The 22,357-nt window shown below is 39.3% G+C and overlaps 1 protein-coding gene across 1 annotated transcript in view; it reads right to left on the minus strand.

The window, feature by feature from the left end:
• The window catches only part of FGGY (FGGY carbohydrate kinase domain containing), a gene marked incomplete at its 5' end in the record, with an annotated part of 74,867 nt that extends 54,757 nt beyond the window's left edge, over nt 1-20,110 (minus strand). The window contains 2 exons of the mRNA XM_010281444.1: nt 15,106-15,209; nt 19,982-20,110. Coding sequence (XP_010279746.1) covers nt 15,106-15,209; nt 19,982-20,110 — 233 coding nt within the window. The remainder of the gene's footprint in view (nt 1-15,105; nt 15,210-19,981) is intronic.
• Between the last annotated feature and the right edge of the window lie 2,247 nt (nt 20,111-22,357).

Here is a 22,357-nt window from a genome sequence, read left to right on the forward strand (position 1 = left end):
GTTTGAGGGTTTCATCCTCAACCAGAGGATCTTGGTTCTTAAAACACTTAAACACATCACTTAAAATGTTGCTTAAAACTGACGACAGAAACAACAACAAAAAATTTAGCAAAAACTCCTCCTGTTTCACTCAGCTGTATTTTATTTTACCTTTTAAAATCCAGTAGACCAGGCTCTTGCCAAGAGCAGGGAATGTAAGAGGTCACAGGCTGCACTTTAAGCAGCTTTTCTGGAGGTCTGCCACCAGAAGCCAGTTTGAAGTTGCATTTCTGAGAAAATTCTCTGACAATGGATGCCATGGGGCTTAACTAACTCACTGTACCCCTTAACCGAGCAACAGACCCCTCTACATGGTGGCCATTTTTAGACAGCAGCCAGGACTCTTCATCTGAGCTAACTGTGGGTAGTTAAATAAAGCGCTTTTTGTTTTCAACACACTGCATCACTTTTCAGCCAACGGCATGCATGGTATTGGTATGTCTTAGGGTACAGCCACATGAATAAATTATTATGGGCAAAACCGGGAGGTCAGTTGCCCAGCAAAACCACCTCTACTCCTCATCTTTCTGTGGTGTATCGTGTGACAGATCCCAGGGACTTCGCACATTCCGCAGGAAACGAGGGCCAGGAGTACTACTGCAGAGTTGCTGACATCGTGCAAATACACACTAGAGACTACTCAGTAAATTTCTTTATCTACCCCGACCCTTATTACTTGATCATACAAAAAGATTTAGAAATTCTCTTTTTTTTTTTAAATACAAATCTTATGAAAGAAGCTTGTAATGATATCAGCCTTCAAATATTAACCAGCAAAGCCACACAAGTGAGATTTGTTTTAAATAGAATATTTTTCACATTATAAAATCCTGCCATTTCCCCAAGGGGAAAATACAGTGCAAGACTGGTACCTACCTCTCCTGCTGTCAACTTTTTACTTCCTCTCTTTACACTTAACACTCCAAATTCAAAAGCAGAATATACAACCAGGAAAAACTGAAACTTGTATTGGAGCAAAATGCTCTTCATTTTGTCTGCCTTATTATTATCTATTTTTAAATGGTGAAATTGTAATAAAATATCACTTCTCTGCCAAAAAATGTATTTTTATAAATTTCCTTTTCAGCCAGGAAAAGATGTTAGCAAAATGAGAGACAGAGAGAGAGAAGATAATTTCAATCATTATTAAATCAAATAGGGTGAGTTTATATTTTCTTTTTACTATATATTGCCTACCTCTCAGGGCAAGGAAATTCAACTGTAGGAAAGTTGAGTTTGGCTCAGTGCATTTAGGGCTGCATTAAACCTTTCCAATTAATTTTCTCCTCACAAGCACAAAACAAAAATAGAGTGGGTGCTCCAGATCAGAAATGGTATTGAAATCCAAACAATGTACGATACTTAACCACCGAACTCTCACAAGGCTACCAGCAATGTCCTTGTAGCTCCTCCCCATTCAAACAAATCTTCTCCTAACTGTACATATGGAGCCTGTCCCTCCATGGATTTTTTTATAAAAGCGTAAGAGAGCGCCTACAACCTATATTCTCATTATCTCTCTCTATTGCATAATAGAAGAGTTCGGAGGAGGATTAGAGATACCACAAACACACGATCCATGACCCACTGTTTAAAAGCAGATGATGCACCATGAAAAAAAGGTGCAAAGAAGTGTCAGGAGGTGCAATACATCTCTCAGCCACCTCATCTTATCTTTACCTAGGAGCGCTCTGGCCACAGGCGCTGAGAGGGCCACATCTGAACAACATGCTCTTCAAGTCATGTTTCAATTGTTTTATGAAATTTGCCCGCTGTTTGCAAAAGATGGGAGCTGTAATAGGACATAAGTGTTTGCAAGTTGGCCACTTAAAAGCACAAGCTAGAGAGGAGCACAGCTTAATGGTATCTGTGTCAGGAGCATTAAGTAATCACCCTACTGTGCTACCTGTAGCCACTTTGTGAGACAAACTATTAGAGAGGGGAAATATAAAAATCAATGTTCTTGAATAGACATAAACTTCTCAATCTTCGACGAGATCCACAAGAGAGTTGGCAATCTTCTGCCAGTGGTTTCCTGACCATTGAGTGATGACTTTACTGACCCACTGTGAGCAGCAGACTCTCATGTTTGCAGTCATGTGGGTAATCCACCCATGAAGCACTAAAAAAACCTCCAAGTCATATATATGAATCAGGGTCACTAACCTCACATGTGATGGAAGAGAATGGCAGCTTGGAGTTAGGTAGCTCGACCATCTTGGAAATTGGGTCCTGAGACTCCTGTTATAGAGAAGCAAGTGCTGAACACTGTTCAGGTAAAACTGAAACCAATGAACAGAAAATGTGAGCAGGAAGATCCATCCTTTGAATTGAGCAACAGGCAAAAAGACCAATATGGTAGAAAAGAACCCCTGAGACCAATGGGCTGGGGATGCTGCTCGTGATCCAACAGATGATCTTCTAAAAACATAACATAAACCAAAAGCTATTAGAGGGGTAGATGTACTTGTTTTCTTTGTAGAAGAATGATGCTGTTTTCTTTGTAGAAAGAAGAGTTTTACGAGGAACTGTCAGATGGTTCAGACACTGGCCCCAAGAACTGAGAACCATCCCCAGAGAGAGGCTGGAGCAAGTGGATCAAACCGTTTCTGTATCAGTACAAGGAGAGGCCAAGAGGGTCTAGAGAGTAGTTTCAGATTAAGTTAGGTCATTCAGAGTCATATATGAAATAGGTCTCCAGGAGATCACAACGGGAGCAGAGAGAAGTCTAAGCACAGCATCCACCTCTAGAACCGTCCCTGGGTTTGCTCTCCCCAGAGAGAGAAAAACAATGCTGGTGTCCTCAACAGAAAATTCGCACCTCTGTAAGTTTTTATTCCTTGAGTGTGAGGTTAACCTCCTGTGTTTATTCCAGGAAGCAAACTTGGAAGTAAGCCTGGGACAACTTGAGAGCTTCAGCTCTGGAAGAAGTTAAATAAGAATGAATTAATGGGTAATCATTCCAGGCTCATTAATGTTCACCATTTCCATCTGCCTAAACCAGAGATGCAAGAACTTCAAATGTCTTATCAGGGATGCTGACTGAATGTTCAGCTTTGAAACAAAACCTTTAAACTAGATGAATTTTGACTGTTCCAAGCTTGAATGTTCACATACATTTACTTCTGCCTTTTATCAGTATCCATTAACACGAAGCATATTTTATGTTTCAGCTTGGGAAAGTATACAACAGGCACACAGTAGCATATCATCCTTTTCTTTGTATTCCCAAAGGTCAAGGTTTCTTACATAAATTGGAAAAAAAGACCTTCAATCTGTGAAATTGTTTTCAAGATCCAAAACAAGAAAACAAAAAAGCCCACATTCATGATGGATTCAGAAGCTTTTTGCTAAGCACTTAAGCACTAGTGGTTCTGCATTGATTTATTTTATTGTTTTATTTAGTGAAATGTCAGGATACAGATATACAGATTAACCTTTTTTTTTTTTGCTCATATTCACTGTGTCGCCTTCCTTGAAATGGGAACTACAAGTGTTTTGATAAATGGACTGAAAGGTTGTCTGGTTACACCATAGCTTCTACTTGTGTCCTCTGCTGAAATGCTATTATGTACTCCTCTAAAGCAATGCTGCTCCATGACTCACAGCAGTTACTTCTGTGCCTCTCATAACAATAGCTCACTGGGGATATAGGGCCTCAAATGAGCTAGAACAATTTATACTGCCCATTTACTTTTACTTCTCTTCCAATGATAGATACTCACTGTCACAAAATGCCAGTTTATGTGAAGATTATAAATCTTCCAGCACAGACGACTAACTTCAGGCCCTTTTTAAATATGCACTTTATAACACTACAATTTGCTGCTATAATAAATTAAATTCCTGAAAGCTCCTCACAATATGAACTAACTCTTCTCAATGTTTAAAAAAAAAAAAAAAAAAATCAAAAAGTCAAGCCAAAGATCCATATAGCCCACTAACCTGTTGTTAAAAGTGGCCAGTAACAGATGGCTTAGGGAAGAGCACAGGAACAGGGTGAATATACAATAATTCTTCCCCAGAATGTCCTCCCAGCCTCCAGTGAGTTGAGGTTCAAGCAAATTTCTGTTCTTACTTCCAGCCAACAGAAGAGAGCAAGTCTTCAAAAGCGACTGTCTGAGATTGCAGACAAAACACATATTTCATGACTGTTAGCAATCTCTCAGTGAAAAGCTCCATTTGTGCATTAGAAATTTACTATAATGCTGACTTGGAGATCAATATAAGTCTTTTACAAGAACACTGGAGTTTAAGTGTCTCAGAATTATTCCTTTAGCTCACAGCCCTTCAACTTCAGTTCTGGTTCCTAAACAAACACACCTCAGATACCACTTGCAGCACTACCTTATTTTAGGAGAGGAGACTAGTGAGACCTCATCCCAACCGGAAAGGTTAGGAACTGTGCACACGGAACAGCTGTGTCACAAACACTGGTGGACGCTGCACCCCGCTCACCAGATACAAAAATAACTCCACCTCCAAATGATACTTAAGAAACCCCCAGCAAGCCTCCCAGCCAAGGCAGGCCCAGTCCCTGTCACTGTGGCTAGAAGACAGCAGTGTGATATGCTGGGCCAGCAGAGGAACAGAGGGTCTCCATTTCTAGGTTTCTAGTACTGACCTTTTCCCAAAGAGCTGATGACAGAATTGTGAATTGTAGGAAGATATGAGCTATCCTGTCTCCCTTTCCTGGAGACTGTATCCTAAGACCCTTGTCTTCTCTTGAAAAGTGTTTTCATGGTTATCTCTAATAGGCATGCTAAGTTGTTCAAGTCTTGATAACCCCAATCCAGGTAACTCATTGTGTCAGATGTTGGCAATCCTGAAGAACGTGGAGCTTAGTATCTGATGTGACAGCAATTCAAGGCAAGGGTGGGAAAGGAATCTCAGCTGTGGCATTTAAACAGGAAACTCAAGGGGTTTTTGCATGTAGTTATTATTCCTAACCTTATTATTTATGGGGGAGAATTTTTCTTCAAAACCTCCAGTTCTTGCTGCAATCAATGGGAAACAGCAATAAAAACCAAAATCTTTTCAAATGAGTTCTGGTGTATTTATCTACTCTGGATACCTTTCCCATGTACCTTAAGGCTTTTCTTATTTATTTATTGCATAATAAAGTTAATTTTAGAGATTTATTTTCCTTTGTCACTGTCAGGTAAGTATTCCTTCTGTATTAGCGAAGGCCACTACCAACAACAGTATCATACTTACAGGTAAAATAAATCTTCTTTCGCAATACCCCTGAGTTACTGAAAGCAGATTTACATTATATGGGATATACTATCACACACTATTTTAAACATATTTTTAAACATTTGAATAAGTAAATGGGTAAATCCTGAGAACCTTACTTGGTGTTTATTCAGCCCTTACTTACTGAGACAAACTCCCAAGGACAGAGTAAACACTGAGAGAGGACCTCAGGCCTTCACCCAGAGTTATAAACAATGAACTCAGCATAAACTGTGATTCCCGGCTGACACTGGGAGAAAAGCAGCAGCTAGTTTTTCTCCTCATTTTGCTTCCAGAATGATTATATGAGAAGAGATTTACTTTCTCTCTAATAAAACTTGCCCCATCTAAGGTCTTCCCCCACCCACAGCTAGAGCAGCAACAGGAAACTTAGATGAAGAACCACTGATTCATGAGAGGCTGAATAAAATTGGAAATGGAGGAAAAAAGCCTTAGTAAGAAGCCTACTGCCCAAATAGTGATTAAGTTTGCCTGACTGGGGGATTTGTTCCTGCTACGAAATACCACTGCATCTATACCACCTTGGACCCTGGAGTCCTTACTACCTAGCACTCACATATCATACCTTTTGTTAGAAAGATCTCTGCCTGCACAGCTTCAGTTTCATGCTCGTATTGCAAATGGGTAAACTAAGAAAGGGCAACAATCTGACAGAATCATACAGCAAACTGGCAACACAAAATAAAATCTGGGATTTTGACCTCAAATTCCACGCTACTCATTGCATATATCGCTAATTCCAAAACTTTAAAACTATGAAGTTCTTTTTCATACACCTGTTGTATTCCCTTGAAAATTCTATTTAATTGTTTTGCAGCCCAGGGACTACCTAACTGATGACCAAGGACATCCCCTATCACATCTCATTTCATTTGTATTTTAGTTATTCTTTTACAGTTCAGTTAAGTTCTTGCAAGAAAAGGAGCATAAAAAGGAGTCCTTTTTGTTCACCATGGGGTCTAGACACAGAATAAGCAGGCTGTTTAATAAATTCATGCCAACTCACAAAAACAAGATAAACAAGGGATCTGGAAGGGCCATTCATTATACATAAATATGCTTGTGATCCAAGAGAAATCCAGCTATCCTCAGAACACAACACCCCAGGAAGACATTCAGGTTTGCTCAAGACTGTGGGCTTCAGACTAATACATTCTTCTGGGTCTAGAGAGGCGCAATCAGAATTGATTAGTTAGCAACATTGATGAGAGTGTTGGACCTGTCAAACCTGATATCATCACTTTAAAGAATATAGAAAAGGAAAGACAAAAATCTTCTGTTGTAATGAAGGGCTGCAGCTGCTGCTGGACTTGCGTGAACAGAAACAAGAATAACGATACATAAAGAACAAATCAAAATTAAGTTGCTTTATCCTGTCCCCTACAATGGAGTGATGCTATGCTATCTGAACATCAATGAAGGAAGACAATTTTATAACTTTACTAGCTACAGAATCCAGAATACAACCTCCTTCCTACAACAGAAGAAACAAAATCTCCAAAACCTTATTAAAATATACAACTGTTACAGTTAGGAAATAAAAGTGCAAGGTGCTAGCTTCTAGAGCTAGATCTACTTATAGGTAACCTTCGATCCCACAGTGCTTTAAGTAGAGAGGCCCAAATTAGGCAGCCCAATACTTCCAGCAGACAGACCAGATAAATCTTACTAGTGCCAAGATAAGTACATAAGAAGCTCAGTCGCTCTTGCTCACTCTAAGGCAAAATGTGGGAAAAAGCAGGGAGGAACAGGAGAGGAGCCCTATCAGTAGTCAGACCTGGAAGAAGCCCAACATAAGCCTTTACGTCCATTGTGCTTACATCAAAAAAAATAGAAAATCCAAGGAAGGAAGAAGAAAGATCTCTGGTTTACACGCTCTTTATCATATCGTGCAATATACAATTGTCTGTAGTGTGTAAATGCTGCCATTTCAGAACATGGAAGAACTTTGCAACATATAAGGCAAAATTTCCAACTCAGATGTCATACACTCCCAAAGCACTGGATAGGTGCACTTTGTAAAAGTAAAGATTAACAATTAAAAACCTGCTAAACAATGAACTGCCTCAGTCTCCCACCTAATAAAACTGGAATAACAGTTCCTACTCTCTTACCCCATTCATTCACTGCTGCAAAGAACCCCAAGACCACCAAAGAGAAGACATTGCAGAAAGGCTAGTGTTATAAATTTGACACCCTGATACATGGCTCTGTGTCACACAGGGTAGTTTGCACCTAACCACAGTATGGAAACCACCACGTCTGTTGGAATTTTCAAAGCAAGTGTTTTCACTGATGTCAGAGAGACGTCTCTAGAATATCAGCCTTCATATAGTCTCCAAGCAGAATATTTTCAAAGCATTCGCTCCATCCACATCTATTCTTTGAGTCTTTGAACTCAAATGATCTGTTCACACAAGGGAAGGAGAGTTGACTGCACGGTTTTCTGGACATGTTACTAAGCATTATCTAGTTTATGTACAATATGGATTGTATTGCTTTCAGCTACATTCCCCTGAACAGGTTGACTACCAGCAAAGCGATAGGGTGTGAAACTTGGATGTCTCTGACAGGCACACACTAAATGGGAACATGCCATTCTCCCAGTCACTGAGGCATACCTTGAGCTTTGAATTATGTCAGGCCAGGAACAAAGGAATCTTGCTCATAACAGAAACTTTTAATAACTCATTTACTCCCTTTCATGTCTGCCAAGCTTTAGGAAAGGCTGGGAGGCAAGCAGAAATAAACATTATACAGACTCACCACTGCTGGCTCTAAAGTAAACTCTCCAACTTCCTATTTACATTTCAAGATCTTAAGCTTTGTGGTTTACTAGTTCTGCAAGTAAGTGCTTTGGGTTTTGGAGGCTGCCTGCACATGATCTCCCACCACTACTGAAGTCTTCCTAGCTTTTATTAATATAATAAGGAGGTCAGAAAAGCAGCAATCTTTTATATACCCTGCTAGCAGAAATATTTTACTTCTCGCCTTTCAAAAACAAAACAAAGCAAACAAAGCATACAATGTCAAATTAATGCCAGCAAAGGGGATATTACAGTTTTGTTTGTTTCTTTTTCAAACCAAGGATGCTAGAACATGGAACGAGACAGTCTCATTAAAAAAGGGTGTGGAGGTCTTCTTTGAGGGACAAGTAGAAGGCGGCAGCAATTTTATGGATATATAACCCTTCTACGGCCACAGGCTGAAAAGGCACCTAAATAGACTCTGTGACCTTTTCCTCAGAAGGCTAAATCTGTGTACACTAAGGACGGGCAACCTGTAACAACAGTCATGAAGCAAATGTGGTTTTTATTTCATGCAGCCCTCCCTGAATATAAAACGTCTTCATTAGCTGGGAAGTCAGCACTGTGACTGCTGCCAAATGCAATATATAAGCCAGCAGAACTGAACTGAATGAGGACAGAGCAAGAGGAGGTTCCTGCGATACTAATTTATTTCTCCCATTTGAAAGACACTAGCTCTGTGACTCATGTGCAGAACAGGCCTTACAGAAGAGAAGAATATTAAAAAACCAAGAGGACAGGCGTTTATCAATTTCATAAAGCTTGCACAGATCATTTCAAAAACTTGTCTAGGCTGCCCTAGCTTCAGTAGTTTTGGGTTTTTGGTGGTTTTGTTTTTTCGTTTGTTTGGGGTTTTTTTTCTTCTCTGTTGCATTCCTCCCCCTTCTCCCTGCTCGTCTGACCTCCTCAAACCCAGCCCCTTTCCCCTGGTCAGGAGAAGGACAAATTGCTGCTTTTGCTAAACCCTGGGTCACAGCCAGTTGGCACTCCGGCACGTTGCCCTGGGATTCTGGCCCTGTCCCCCCGGAGACTGCACGTTTCACGTCAGGGATGCATGTGCAGCAGTGACTGAAGAGTGCGAGGCTGAAGTGCTGCACGCAGTCCTCCGACTCACTCTCCAGAAACACACTGCTTAGTGCCACCCCACTAGATTAAATATAGCTGGCAAAGCAAGTACCAGCCTATTTAGTCCCTGCAAGTTCTCCCCCCATCACAGATGATTTCAAGCAGCTGAGGAGTCCCTGTGCAATAATTACTTAAAAGTCTGCTGCTTTAACAACGTGGCATGTTCTGAAGAGGAGACTCTCGTACCAGAGCCAAAATATACTGAATCCACTTGCTGGTCTGGCTCCCACTGAGATTACAGAGATCAGGCTATGAGAACACTTTGAGCCAGCATGTCTCTGCAGTCTCCACTCCAGGATGTACTGCAAAGGACACGTACTGTGCATGCTTTGGGGGTGGAAACGTGCTTTACACTCTATTTGTGTGAACAAAGCTGGCAGCTTGGGCGGATATTGTGGAGCAAAGAAACTCTATTGTGTTTGCCAGTCATCACGAGAATCAAATGAACAAATTTAGAATAAACAAATTGGGCTGAAGTTCCTTTAGCAGAAAACAGGCAAAGAGAGTATGGGATATTCTTTCTGAAATAATCCATAGTGAACACTGGGACAGCAAAATGATCTGCCCATTTTGCTGTTCCTGTAATTGCTCAAGCTCTGTCTTTTAGATCATGTAGTAAATCTGAAAAGATAGAAGATAAATTACTTGTGCCTCTGCCATTTAAAAAACGACTAAATTATCAGCTTCAAATCACATACACCTTATCACCCTTTTCAGGGTAAAAAAATTGTGCACCAAGCCAGGTCACTCAGGTCCCAATGACAAGAGTCACAGAAGTAACAAAAACGGATGCAACAGACGACTGTCCATCTAAGCCTGAAAAGATTCCCTGACAATCCCAAAAAAGAAGTTTTGAGTACAGAGAGCTGATAAAGAAGGAATGACTGAAAAGCACACAGACCACATCACCAAACGAAGAGAGAAAAATATCAGAGACTCTGAATAGGAAGGAACACAAACCTTGTATATTTGGGATTCAAAATGCCAGCCAATTTAGACCCTCCCTGCCTCGGTAAGCTGAAATTAGGCCAGGCAATGTTCCCATTAGAAGCTGCTCTGGCTACTTCCTTCAGCTGTGAATCCAAAAAGGTGTTAGAGCAAGAATGACAAATATTTTCATAATGGAACAACTGTTCTGGGACAAGGGCAAAGCAGAACACTGATCTCTAAGTGAACCTAATTCACCACAAAATAGGCAGAAATGAGAGTTTATACACATTTTATGAACAGGTCTATTTTATGTGGAGATGTCCTACTTTATTCAATACGCATAAATAGCACATATCCTGCATACATACAAGATTAACAAGGACCCCACACTGCAGACAACAAAAAAGAAGATGGGATGTTGCAAAAGAAGATCCCTACTCTCTCTCACAGTAGGCTTCAATATTTCTGATTCTTGCAGCTCTGCATGCACACCCTCCTTGTCCTCCGTAAAAGTCCCAGTCTGGTGGGAGAGGCACTATGCCCTCCTAGCGACTACGTAACACTCAGCACTCTCAGTGTTCCCACTACAGAACTATCATTTACTTCTGCTTACCATTTTAAATTACTTCAAATTCCTTCCACAACTGCTGGCTACCACAAACCAATCCCCGGCTGGTCCCGGTCTGTTAGGTGTCACCTCAGTTTATTCAAACCTGTAGTCTCTTTGACAAAAATCTTACAGTCTAATGAAACATTTTACTTTAAGGAAAAAAACCACGTTTTATTATGTGAATTTAGTGCCCACAAGAAGAGTGCTATGATGATATCAAGTATGGGAAGATTTATAGAATAGAATTGTGGAACAGTTGGGGTTAGAAGGGACCTTTAAAGGCCATCTAGTCCAACCCCCTGCCATGAGCAGGGACATCTGCAACTCGATCAGGTCGCTCAGAGCCCAGTCCAACCTGACCTGGAATGTTTCCAGGGATGGGGCATCTACCACCTCTCTGGGCAACCTGTGTCACTGCTTCACCACCCTCACTGTGAAAAAATTCTGCCTTATTTCAGTTTAAAAACTGAAAGAAGCAGCAGTATTGCTAGATTACTTGCTCCAAGGAATACTAGGAAATTTCTGTGTCCAAGTCCCCTGTCACACTGCTTGTTCATATTATGTTTTTGCTGTTTGTTAACTGGCACTTGAGAGTTATCTCAATTCCTGGTGGTTTTACACATCTGCAAAAGGGCAAGCATGCCTGTGTTCAGGACTGGGACAAGATAATACCAGATATCTGTACCTGAAATCCCCCCAATCACATAAACGTTCCAGAACAAAACAAAGGATTTTTGAAACCTTTAAAATATCCCATAAAACACCTAAGACACTGGCAGGAAGACAGGGTTTTAGGGAAACAAATTACCTTATTCCCAGAAGTTAAGGCATGTCTGTTAGACTCATGCAAACTACTAGTTAGGAATAGCATGCAAGCTCCTATTTCAATGCCTCAAACCTGCTGCTATTTTACCATGAAAAACCACTCACAGATTTTGTGTAGTTGCCATGGCTACACAAGGAAAGTCTCCTAAAAGTTCCAAAACTAAATGTGGGTGCTGGAGCTTAGAGACCCTGTCTACAAAGCACACCGACATGCAGCAGCCCACTCAGAAAAGTCAGCCACTGAGTAGCAGACACTTGAAAGGAATACCTATGCTGCACAGACAGATCAAAGCTACAGCAAATGAATCCGAGCCCTAAACTGGGGGACAATCCTTCACAAGTAAAAGGACAGCTTATTTGCCATTCCAAATGCAAATTCTGCCGATGACTTTTGCTAGGGCAAAGGAGGCAGCAGAGAATCATGTAAAATGAATAACTGTCCAAAAATATTCAGAAAACTATCTTTTCTTTTCTTTTTCCTCATGGATAATGGATGAACCCTGAGGTGGCAGGGACTTTCAGCAGCTACCAACTCAGACCTAGACTTGGATCAGTAACCTAATGACAACGTGCTTTTTGCTTCTTTCATGAGCTATTCAAGTATCTCAAGAGAAACACAAAATGCTTTGTGTGTGTCTGATTACCCCAAACTGTCAGTGGTTAACTCCAAAAGTGTATCCTCACTTAAAAATGGTAGTTCTACCACAAATTAAACTATTATAGCCATGAGTAAAATTAGGTTCCACATTTGTACTTTCTAAAATATCAAAGGCATGATTAGCAAAGTCTTTTGTTCAAGATCTCTAGAGTCCTTGAGGTAATGAAAATTGGGTCATGGAGTAGTTTCTCTTAAAGTTTAAAGTAAATGGTGTGTTCAAGCAATACCTGCTTCTGTGACTCATGGAGTATTTGGTCTAGAGAATGGAAATACTGTACCAACACACATAGACCAACAGTAGTACCCCTGCCCTCACCAAAAAAGGAGGAAGGGGGGGAAGAAGAAAGGCATAGCAGATGATTTTGAACAGTTTCCTGTTACGATCCCTTGAAAGAAATCCAACTGTACTTTCACCCTGCTTTCTATTTTCTGAATTTCTCCTGACAGTTGGCTCTTTCGTTTGCCAGAACCACAACAAAGGACGGCCTTGAGTTTCCACACAGGCCATTTTCTCCCTCTCTCGTCTCTGATCATCTCACAAAGGTATTATTGTTGCTGGCTTACTGGGGCTCAGTGCACCTGAGGCAGATCAAAGGCACTTTTTAATGCCCGCCTGACCACACAGGTCTCTCTCCCACTGCATTAAATTAAACTCGATGATTAATCTCTGTTGCCCTGAGGGTCCCTTGGTGCACACAGAGAGAGAAAATATATATTTCTATCAAAACACAAGTATAATATACTTTCATTTTATAGCCCTAATTAAAAAAAGGAACAGCTAATTTCAGCCAAATGCAGCTGCATATAGGTCTCATTAAAACACAAATACAACTGCTCTGTGTGCTCTACATTCGGTTCATGCAGTTTGTGCAGGTAATAGATAAAAGAACAGTAAAGCGAAGTCCTTTCACAGATTAAATTCAGAGACGTTTAGAATTTGCTTATTCTCTGCTGGCTAGAGATTGTTCAATCTCTCAACAGATGAGTGAACGAAGGCAGTTAAGGAAATTATTATAAAATGCTGAGTAGTTACATTTAAATAAAAATCTACTTCACTCTAGCAAAAACTGCACAAGCATCTATTCCTGAGTCTGCATTCAAGTGATTAAGAGTCTAAATAGGTTCTATCTCGTCTACGGTGTGCAGTCTGTATGACCCAGTATGACTTTGGGGTTGCTTGAATGACAAAACAGAACATTGATTAACATCAACACGGACTTTATCATGTCACTTTTGTTACATTAGCATATTTAATGGTCCAGGAGTATGCACAGAAAAAGTGCCGTGAAAGTGTTTATGATATGCAGTGCTCTAGTATGGGAAGCAAAACAAACTGTAGTAGTGAACTGGGTCTACTTTAGAACTTACCAATATACATATATTAAAAATTAATAAATAACCACATACATCTCCTCCTCCAGGGTTAGTCATACTAAAGGAATAAGTTAGAGCCAGCTGGCCCATTTCCAGCTGCTCAACATTGCCCTTAGACCTTTTAGAGAAACTGTCTGAGAGCTCCTCAGCTCATTTTGGTCCAGTATTATGTCTCTATTAACCCAACTAATTTCAACCATTTAAACTAACTCAGCTAAATGAAACAGGTTAGGAAGAGTTCACAGAAACAGCTTCTTCTGAAAGGGCAGAAACCTCCATCAAAAAAAGGGAAATAATAAAACTAGTGTCAGGTTCGAAGGTTAACTTCTTCCCGCAGAGCTGGTGTTTGCAGGGTGCCCTACCCGCACTGTGATAAGACAAAAAGATACCAATGTAATTTTTCAGAGAGAGTAAGCCAAGAGTGATTGGAGTTTGAGGCTTGAAACTCTTGTATAGGAAAGAATTCACATATATTTCAACTGGTCTACAGGATTTAAGCTTTTGTTAAATGCTCTGCTTCATGATACTGGGATTATTCACATCTTTAAATTCAATCATGTGCTTAAATGCTTTGCTGAACTACAATCCATGTGACAAGATCACCATTTATTCATGCTCAAGATCACCATGGATTCATGGTGTTACTACGAAGACAACTTAACTTAATGTTAAGCCTGAAGTTTTATTATCAGCTTCCTTTCTTTTTCTCTACTGGAGCTTTCTCCACGAAGCATGTTAGTCCTCCCTGAAGAACTCTAGCACTCCCATTTCCATTTGCTCATTTAGGAAAAATCCAAATTATAATCAGTCTAAATTTAAGACCAAAATGAGTTTTAAATAAAAAATGTGGCAGAAAAGGGTACTTATCTAAATGGAATGCTTTCAGACTCATACATTTTAAAAAGGTATAAATTTCAAAAGCGGACACTAAATTTTAATTGCAATCTCAGAAAAAGCTTTTGTATTAATTCACTGAGAAAAATTAGCAAAGTGAAAATTGCTTATCAGGATTTTTCTTTCTTTTTAGTCATGATACGTATCATAATTCTATACATCATGGCAACTTTCAGAGGCAGAAGGATTTATATTGATTAAGTGAAGAGGTGGGGGAGAGGGGCTGTGACTGAAGACATGTACTTCTCCAAAGACACTATTCTGTAACACATTAGTGACAGGCTTGTCACGGATAACTCAAGCTCAGAGTCTTTGGCTCAGATTTCAGGCTGCTCTTTAAGCCACTCTAGCATCGTGGTTTTTACTTTCCATGTCATTTTTCAGTATTGATTTCTACTACTATTAAAGTTCTTGCTTAAAAGCAAATGCATGGTAATATATAATTAATATCCAAAGGTAAAGATAGAATTACCAGAAAAAATTCAAGGAAAAGGAAAAGGGTGAGAAGCACAAAGGTCATTTTTCCCCTTCAAAAACATTGGTTAGTATATTCTGTACAAATTAGGACTACGCATACAACCTACCCCCATGTGGCATGAAGATGTTCCACAGATCATAGCAACTCGGGATGTAATTGGCTGGTTTTCACATGGCAGGTTATGTCCTTTCACATCTGCTCCAATTACTCCTATTAAAATAAAATTAAAATTCTGTTTTAAAGAGGAGCAAGCCAACCCTCACAAAACAGAGCTTTTTCTGTACACAAATAATTGCTGAATATCTCACACCACTGCTGCAAATCAAAAAAGTCTACTTAGCCAATAAACAAAGTTATTTCATCAAATCAGATTAAAATGTATTTTTGTTATAGATACATGAGAACACAGGATGATTTCTTTTATGTTCATGTTTATCATCATAATTTTTAGATGTTATTTTGATTACAACCCATCCTTCATTCTGTTAGGTAGCACACTAAAATGCATAAAAGACTGCCCTGTTGTGAAAGGCACTACAGTAGACTGCAGATATGCTTATTTGTTCACAGTTTATCGTGCATATACTGTGTTTTGTCAGGGGATGAGTTGGAGAAAGGGATAACTTGGCAGAAGACTGGAAGGCTGCCAGTTTTGTTGTCATGACTGCTGCTGCTGTTCTGCCCATGTCAGATGGGACCATCTAAAGGAAGATTACTCCTTCCCTAAGAGGAACTGTGCTTGGTTCTCAGGAGCTTCTGCGTGCAGGACGGGACGGAAGGAGGACACTCAGCAAACACTCAGCCCCCAGCAGAAACACACACCAGGAGGTGCCAGAGAGGAGCCAGGAGCTCGCTTACAGAAAGGGGCAGACCCACAGCCAAGCTTCAGCATACATCACATCATGCTTAATTCACTTAGGGGGAGGCTAAAGTGGAAATCCTGCCCTCTCCTCCTCCTCTCCGAGGTTGCATTCTTGCATCACATTGTGCTGCACCCAGCAAAATGCAGCAGCCCAACAAGTAATATTTTTTGTCTTTTTTTTTTTTTTCCTTGAACATTACTTTTCTAATGGCAAACTGGTCACCAGACTGCACATTGTGTCTGCATCTGCAATGCGCAGTCTGGTGACCAGTTTGCCAATCCTGGTAAAAAAAAGGATCTTTCCCCTCACTGTAGAGGGAACATGAAAGCATTTGCTGGACATTGTGAAAGATGCCAAGTGTTACTGCTGGTTAGTATGCTACATTTCATTAATACCACCTTGTTTAGGCTACCACTGCAAGATTCTGTTATTAAATCGGTCTGTTGGGGTTTGTCTTATCATGATTGTCATGGTTATCATGGTATTATCATCATTGGAAGTTACCTACATAATCAGAAAATTACGTGTATAGTGTTTAAAAATCTGTCCTTATGTCCCTTTACACTAGCTGGATTGTAGCTATGTAGTAGTGTAGCTGTCACACACACACAGGTTATTTGTAAGGAGCAAAAGAAAGCTAGAAGTATGGCTTCTACCTCTTACGCTTTATTTTTCATTGCTCCAACACAGACATGCATGAGTCCATATTAAGAATTTTGGTAGGTTGTCTAAAAGGCAGTTTCCTCTACTAGGCAACCCTGTAATAGAATTTCTTAAAGGAGTTAAAAATATTGTTCACGCTTCACAGGGAACAAATCTATTAAAATGAATTGTCAACATATGTTGCAAATGCATTTTCATGAACAATACAAAATTGAAAAGCCTCATGTTTAGATATTTTTAATCACTAAGAAAACATACATTCTGCAAAACATGCATTCTGGGCCTTTTTGAAATCAGTGGGATTTTGTCCGTGGCTTTACTAGTGTTTAGGGTTGCTAGAGTCTTCCTATTTGTGATTAAATGAAGTCAGACAGCAAATAAATCTGGAACATTCTCATAATAATGAAAGCTTAGATATTTTATTCGCTAATGATAAATAGCTTTTGAAATTTATTTTCTCTATTTTTGAGTAATGAAAACATCATTTTCACCTTTAACTTAGTTAGAATTTTTCACACTCTGAGGCAGACACAAAATCTTTTGAAGATTCTCAAGAGAGACTGAGAACAAGAAGTCTGTATACCACACAAACCATAGGGGAGATTTTAGAAAAGCAGGCAATGCTTAGCATGTGTACTTTTGGATCTCTTCCACAGTGACAAAGTATTTTAGATACTGTACAATAAATTACCTACTTTTGCTGAAACAATGCTAATGTCTTTTTAAAAGGTGCAATGTAAATCTTGTTTTTATGACGCCTGTCCCAAACGACTAGCCTCCCATTTTTATCTGCAGGCTCCTTTAAATTGGTACAGTAGGTCAAAATGTAAGACATAACTACTTGGCTTTTATATTTTTACTTTTCCATAATAGGTATCAGATGGACTGATTCAAGAGTCATAGATGACCTCCACAGACATACGCATTACATAATTCTTTATCTTTACCTTATTTTACTCAAAACTTTGAAGCTTTCGTAAACTTCAGGAACCTGTCCAGCAAAAACACACTTTATATCCAGCCAAAAGCAGATTTGAACAATGTGTCAAAAGCTATTCACACTGAAAATAAGATATCTATCATGTCATTTTGGTTTAGCCTCCAGGATAGGAGAGAGCCCTTCTTGTTACTCTGCTATTACAGACTACTTTTAAAACAAACAGCAGAACGTGTTCAAGAATAATGACACCCACTGGATGTTGTCCCACAAACTAATCTAACACTTACTAATATACAAGTCATATCCTTCAAACAAATTGCAAACCTCAATATTTCAATACAGATCACAGCACAGTAAGCACTAAAACACACAACAGTACTTTAAAAAAAAAAAGTTTTGCATCAACTACAAGAGTTACTTATTTCCAGTATTTTCACATTTTAATTCACTGTTTCAAATATCTCTTCTCTATTTTCTTTTCTCTGTGCCCCTTTTATCATTGTTAAAAGCTTAATATGCTTTAGTGCATTGCCACCCTTAATAGCTTTTAATCAGAACACAGTTTCACTTCCTACTTCTATTATCTCTTTTAGCTTTTCTATTTTTCATTCAGGATTTTCAGCTCTGTATTCTACATACTGTAGGTTAAACTAGACTTGAAAATGATTAAAGGTCTCGTTACTAACAGCTATGGATGAAGGACAGCTATTTAGTATTGATTAGCACGCAGGTTCTCCCATTGCGTTACTGACTTCCCTCTGTAATGCGCTTTTCCCTCTCTTAACAACAGCCTATACATTTCTTTTCTCCTGGCAATGATTTCAGTAGTCTGCTAGTGTTTGTGGTGCCATCTGGGAAAACATATTCTGATAAACAGGATTTTTATCTGTTATCTGACATAAGACGACTGTCTCTATCCACTGAAGTCTTACTCTGTTGGATGCCTGTAGCTACATATTTCTAATGTTAGAGTTTCTTTACAGAAGACTATAGCAAATGAAGAGCGCTCTATTCTTCTTTAAATTCAATTCATTGATTTCAGAACATAAAATTTACTGGACAGACTTTTTGTGCTCTGAATCCAGTACTCACAGAATGATGACAATTAAATGGGGACCCTCCACTCTCGTTTTCACATGCTCTGTGACAATTCAGTTTTTGAGCAAATTCATTCTTTCAGGCCAGCTTATTATTACATCCTTTTCAAGAACACAAAACTGCTAGGGTACACAGTTTTAAACACATTTTTATGCAATTAGGATACTAATTGACACAAATAGCTTTTTAAGTAAGTCACAACAGTAGGAACACAACACATCTACAACTATGCCACTAAAACTCAGTCTTTCTTGTTGCAGATGGATCTCTCTGTGTAATCCTTCTGAGGCAATAAAAAAGCAACCTACATGATTACTTAACCTCATCAGAAACAGTTATCAGAAGCAAAGTAAATGGATTTAAACATTTAAAAAGGCCCAGGCCTCAACTTCCAGAAGAACAAATGAGATTTGAAACACCACAAAATATTTGAAACAAAACTCGTATTTTAGCAACTAATCATAATTCATTTAGATCTAGAGAAAAATACTCTGATGAGCAATAGATTTCCATTGAACAGTACTGTTTCAATAACACTGGAACTTTCTGAGGTAAGACTTTCTTCTAAACTATCAAGCTAAAAACACCCTCAATTTCCTTCTGGAAAAATTACATTGAATCACTTTGGTTTTGACTGCATTTAGGTAAGGCCAAAGAGCATAGCCAGAAAATGGAGCCTTTGCGCCTCCCCAAATCTATTTCAACACAGTTGAAGCTGGCATTATCAGAAAATTGTGCTGGAGAAGAAAAAACTCTAAGCATCAGGCCCCCCTCTCCAGTATGGATAAAAAGTTCAAAGTGGCAGAAGGGAATGCTCTGCGGTGGCCAGTTCCGCCTCTACTTCTGTTTGCTGGTTTAGATGCACAGTATTTACATATTCTAACCCCCTAGACCAAAAGCAGCATTTTTGGAACATACCCCACATTGTGCTAGCTTAAATGTATGTGAAAAAGTCTCTATTGCATTACTGAAACAAAGCATGAATCGTTTCTAAAACTAAGAAGGAAGACTAACTATGAACAAGCATCAGACAGCAGACTTCTCCCTTAGAATGTTAATTTGTTATTTTTCTTGCCTATCCTCAAAGTTTTGAGCAACAGAAGATGCAAACTCTCAGCACATTGGCATGCCAACACAACGGTGTTTCAGTTCAGGAATTCAAAGTGGAACTAGCAGGAGTTAACAAACAATTTTGAAATGAAGCTGAAAAGAAATTAACAGTGATAGCCCCTTTCTATAAACAGATATTCAATATTAGCAGTTATTGTGAGGGGTTTTTTTTATTTCAATTATGCTATTTCATAAGAACAGCATCAGAGCAAATTGCTGGATACCAAACAGGCTGTGAGAAAAATGGCTTTCTAAAATTAATTCGGTACACTCCTGTTTCCAAGAATAGTAAATATATGACTGAGTACCTAGTCCTCCAGCATGTGCATCAATGAGAGATGCTGCTACTGCAATCCCTTCAGGGAGCCCGAGATCTTTTGCAGCTTCTGGCGTTAGACCTTTTCCAACAGACTCTCCAGGAGACAAGACGTGGTTTCCTGGGCAGACACAAGAAAAACCAAACACCTGTCAATTTACTAAACAGAAAAACAAATGTGTATGTTATTACAAGAACTCCCTTCCTCTCCCTCAAGTTAGTGTGGTATATTTAAAAGAAAAAGGTGCATCAAAGAACTCCATCTGATTAAGAAGTATCTTTCATTATCTGTCTGTATATTAAATACAACCATGCTAGATCAGGCTGTCCCATAGCAATTTAAAACTTCAAAAGTATTCAATGTCCTATCTAGCCACAGAGAAAGATCTCACCACAAGCAATTAAATTCTGCTTGGCATCTTTCCAAGAGATATGAAATACTCATGCAGAAACCCCACGTTCTTGCGGGAGTTACTGACTGGGCTGCCTGCAGCCATCCTCTGTGCACGTGAACGAGACTCGGCTCTGTCCACGCTCACAACTGAAAACTGCACCTGATGCACACGGCAAGGGCCAATTTTTTTTTCTGTTTCCATCCTCTCCAGCAATTTCTAATAGGAATAAGGTGGCTATAGTAACAGAAACTCTGAAAAAGAAACTGGCTTAAGCAGCAAATTCCTCCTATTGCAGCTGTATTTCCTCACAGGCTTAAACAATCCAGTTTTGAGCCCTCACTGGCCTTATGAAGTCTGAAGAACGTTATGGTCACCCTGAACGCAAGCAATGCAACCCTTCCTTCTCAGTCCTGGCACCAGGGAGCCTGGTGCCAGGTCTTGCCTGCATTGGTGTGTGCTACCATAATGCACATTTAGTTTTGTCTAGCGAAAAGGGATTGTTTCAATAATTAAATCATGATAGAAATCACTCAGAGCTTAGAAGAACAAATCTAGATTCATTCAACTTTCAGAATTTAAGGACACCTCCCCTCCGACAGCATCCTCTCTGAGTATAATCACAGCCGAAGCAATGAGACTGACAGCTCCTGGAACCGCATGCACTTCTCTACTTATCTAAAGATTTTGGGGGTGAGAGGCAGTGAAAGGCACAGTGGGAGCTTCCATATACCTCCCTGCTAATACCATGGCTTTAAATCAGAGACTTTGTGCTCATTTAATAGTACGTATCTGTAGGTTTACGCAGTTCAACAAATCTTCTGGGCAGAATTGACAAAACTCCTTTTTAAAATAAAACAAGCCTATTTTCACAGTCAAGTCTATTGAGAATGTTACACCTAAAGCACGTTCAGATGTGTAAAAAGGAAGTAAAACATCTTCCACAAAAGAGATTAATTAAGAGAAACAGCACATCATAAAATATCAGGAATGCACTAATGCTCATGAGCATAATCTTCTAGAAATAGAATTATACGACCTTACTGTTAGATGAAAAGAAGGTTCTGATATTAAATTCACAGGTGGAAAATGGGTCTTCAGTTATACTTCTCACTTAGATCTTTGGCTTTGCTGTAATTTATGTTGGTTGTTCACTTTAAGGAAGGTGTCCGCTTCCTGATGAATGCAGTGTATAGTGCACTCTGCGATTAGACAACACACAACTTCTCTGTATTCATTTCTCCAAGAGTTTCTATTCTATAGACAGCTGCACTGCCACCTCTGAAATGCTAGGCTGAATCTCATATTGGAAATTTAAAACATGTATAGTCAAACTTTTGCACTTGACTGGGTTTAGTTTGGGGTAGTAACCAAAACTCACCATTTCCATCACTCTAGTAGCTTATACAGATGGAAGTAATGATATTAACTATCTCCTCACAGGAAAAAAAAAAATCTGTATGTTATTAACTCTTAGTGTAAAGTCAAAACATTGTGCTAGCTTTTTCAAGAGAGGTGTATCTTTTGCATTTTTTTCCCCCCAATAAGTTGGAGAGCAGGATATTTCTCTTTAAGAGAACTTTTGTATTACTTTTCTAGTTTTTTAAGACATCAGAGAAGAACACCAGTGAAACAAAGTTGTCTGCTTTTCCAGACATTCAAAGACCCTGCAGGTGGAAGGAAGTTGAAAAGAGTTCATGCAGCTAAAACCAACCACATCATCTTCTTCAGAATCAACTGCCTGACCTGAAAGCATACAAGTATCTTGTATATACAGCATGAGGTAAAATTAATCTGAAATAAAACCTCTTTCCAGGCACTCAATTCCATGCTTGGCTTGTTTATATCAGTCATACTGGTCAAACATTTTAGTGTGTAATTATTATGTGGTTAAATTCCATTTTAGAGATCACGGCTACTATTAGACAAGATCTTTTCCTACCAGCTTCTCAATTACTGTATTTCTAGTTAGTAGG

Source organism: Phaethon lepturus, unplaced genomic scaffold (genome assembly GCF_000687285.1).
Source record: "Phaethon lepturus isolate BGI_N335 unplaced genomic scaffold, ASM68728v1 scaffold45410, whole genome shotgun sequence".
In the NCBI taxonomy this organism is placed as follows: Eukaryota; Metazoa; Chordata; class Aves; order Phaethontiformes; family Phaethontidae; genus Phaethon; species Phaethon lepturus.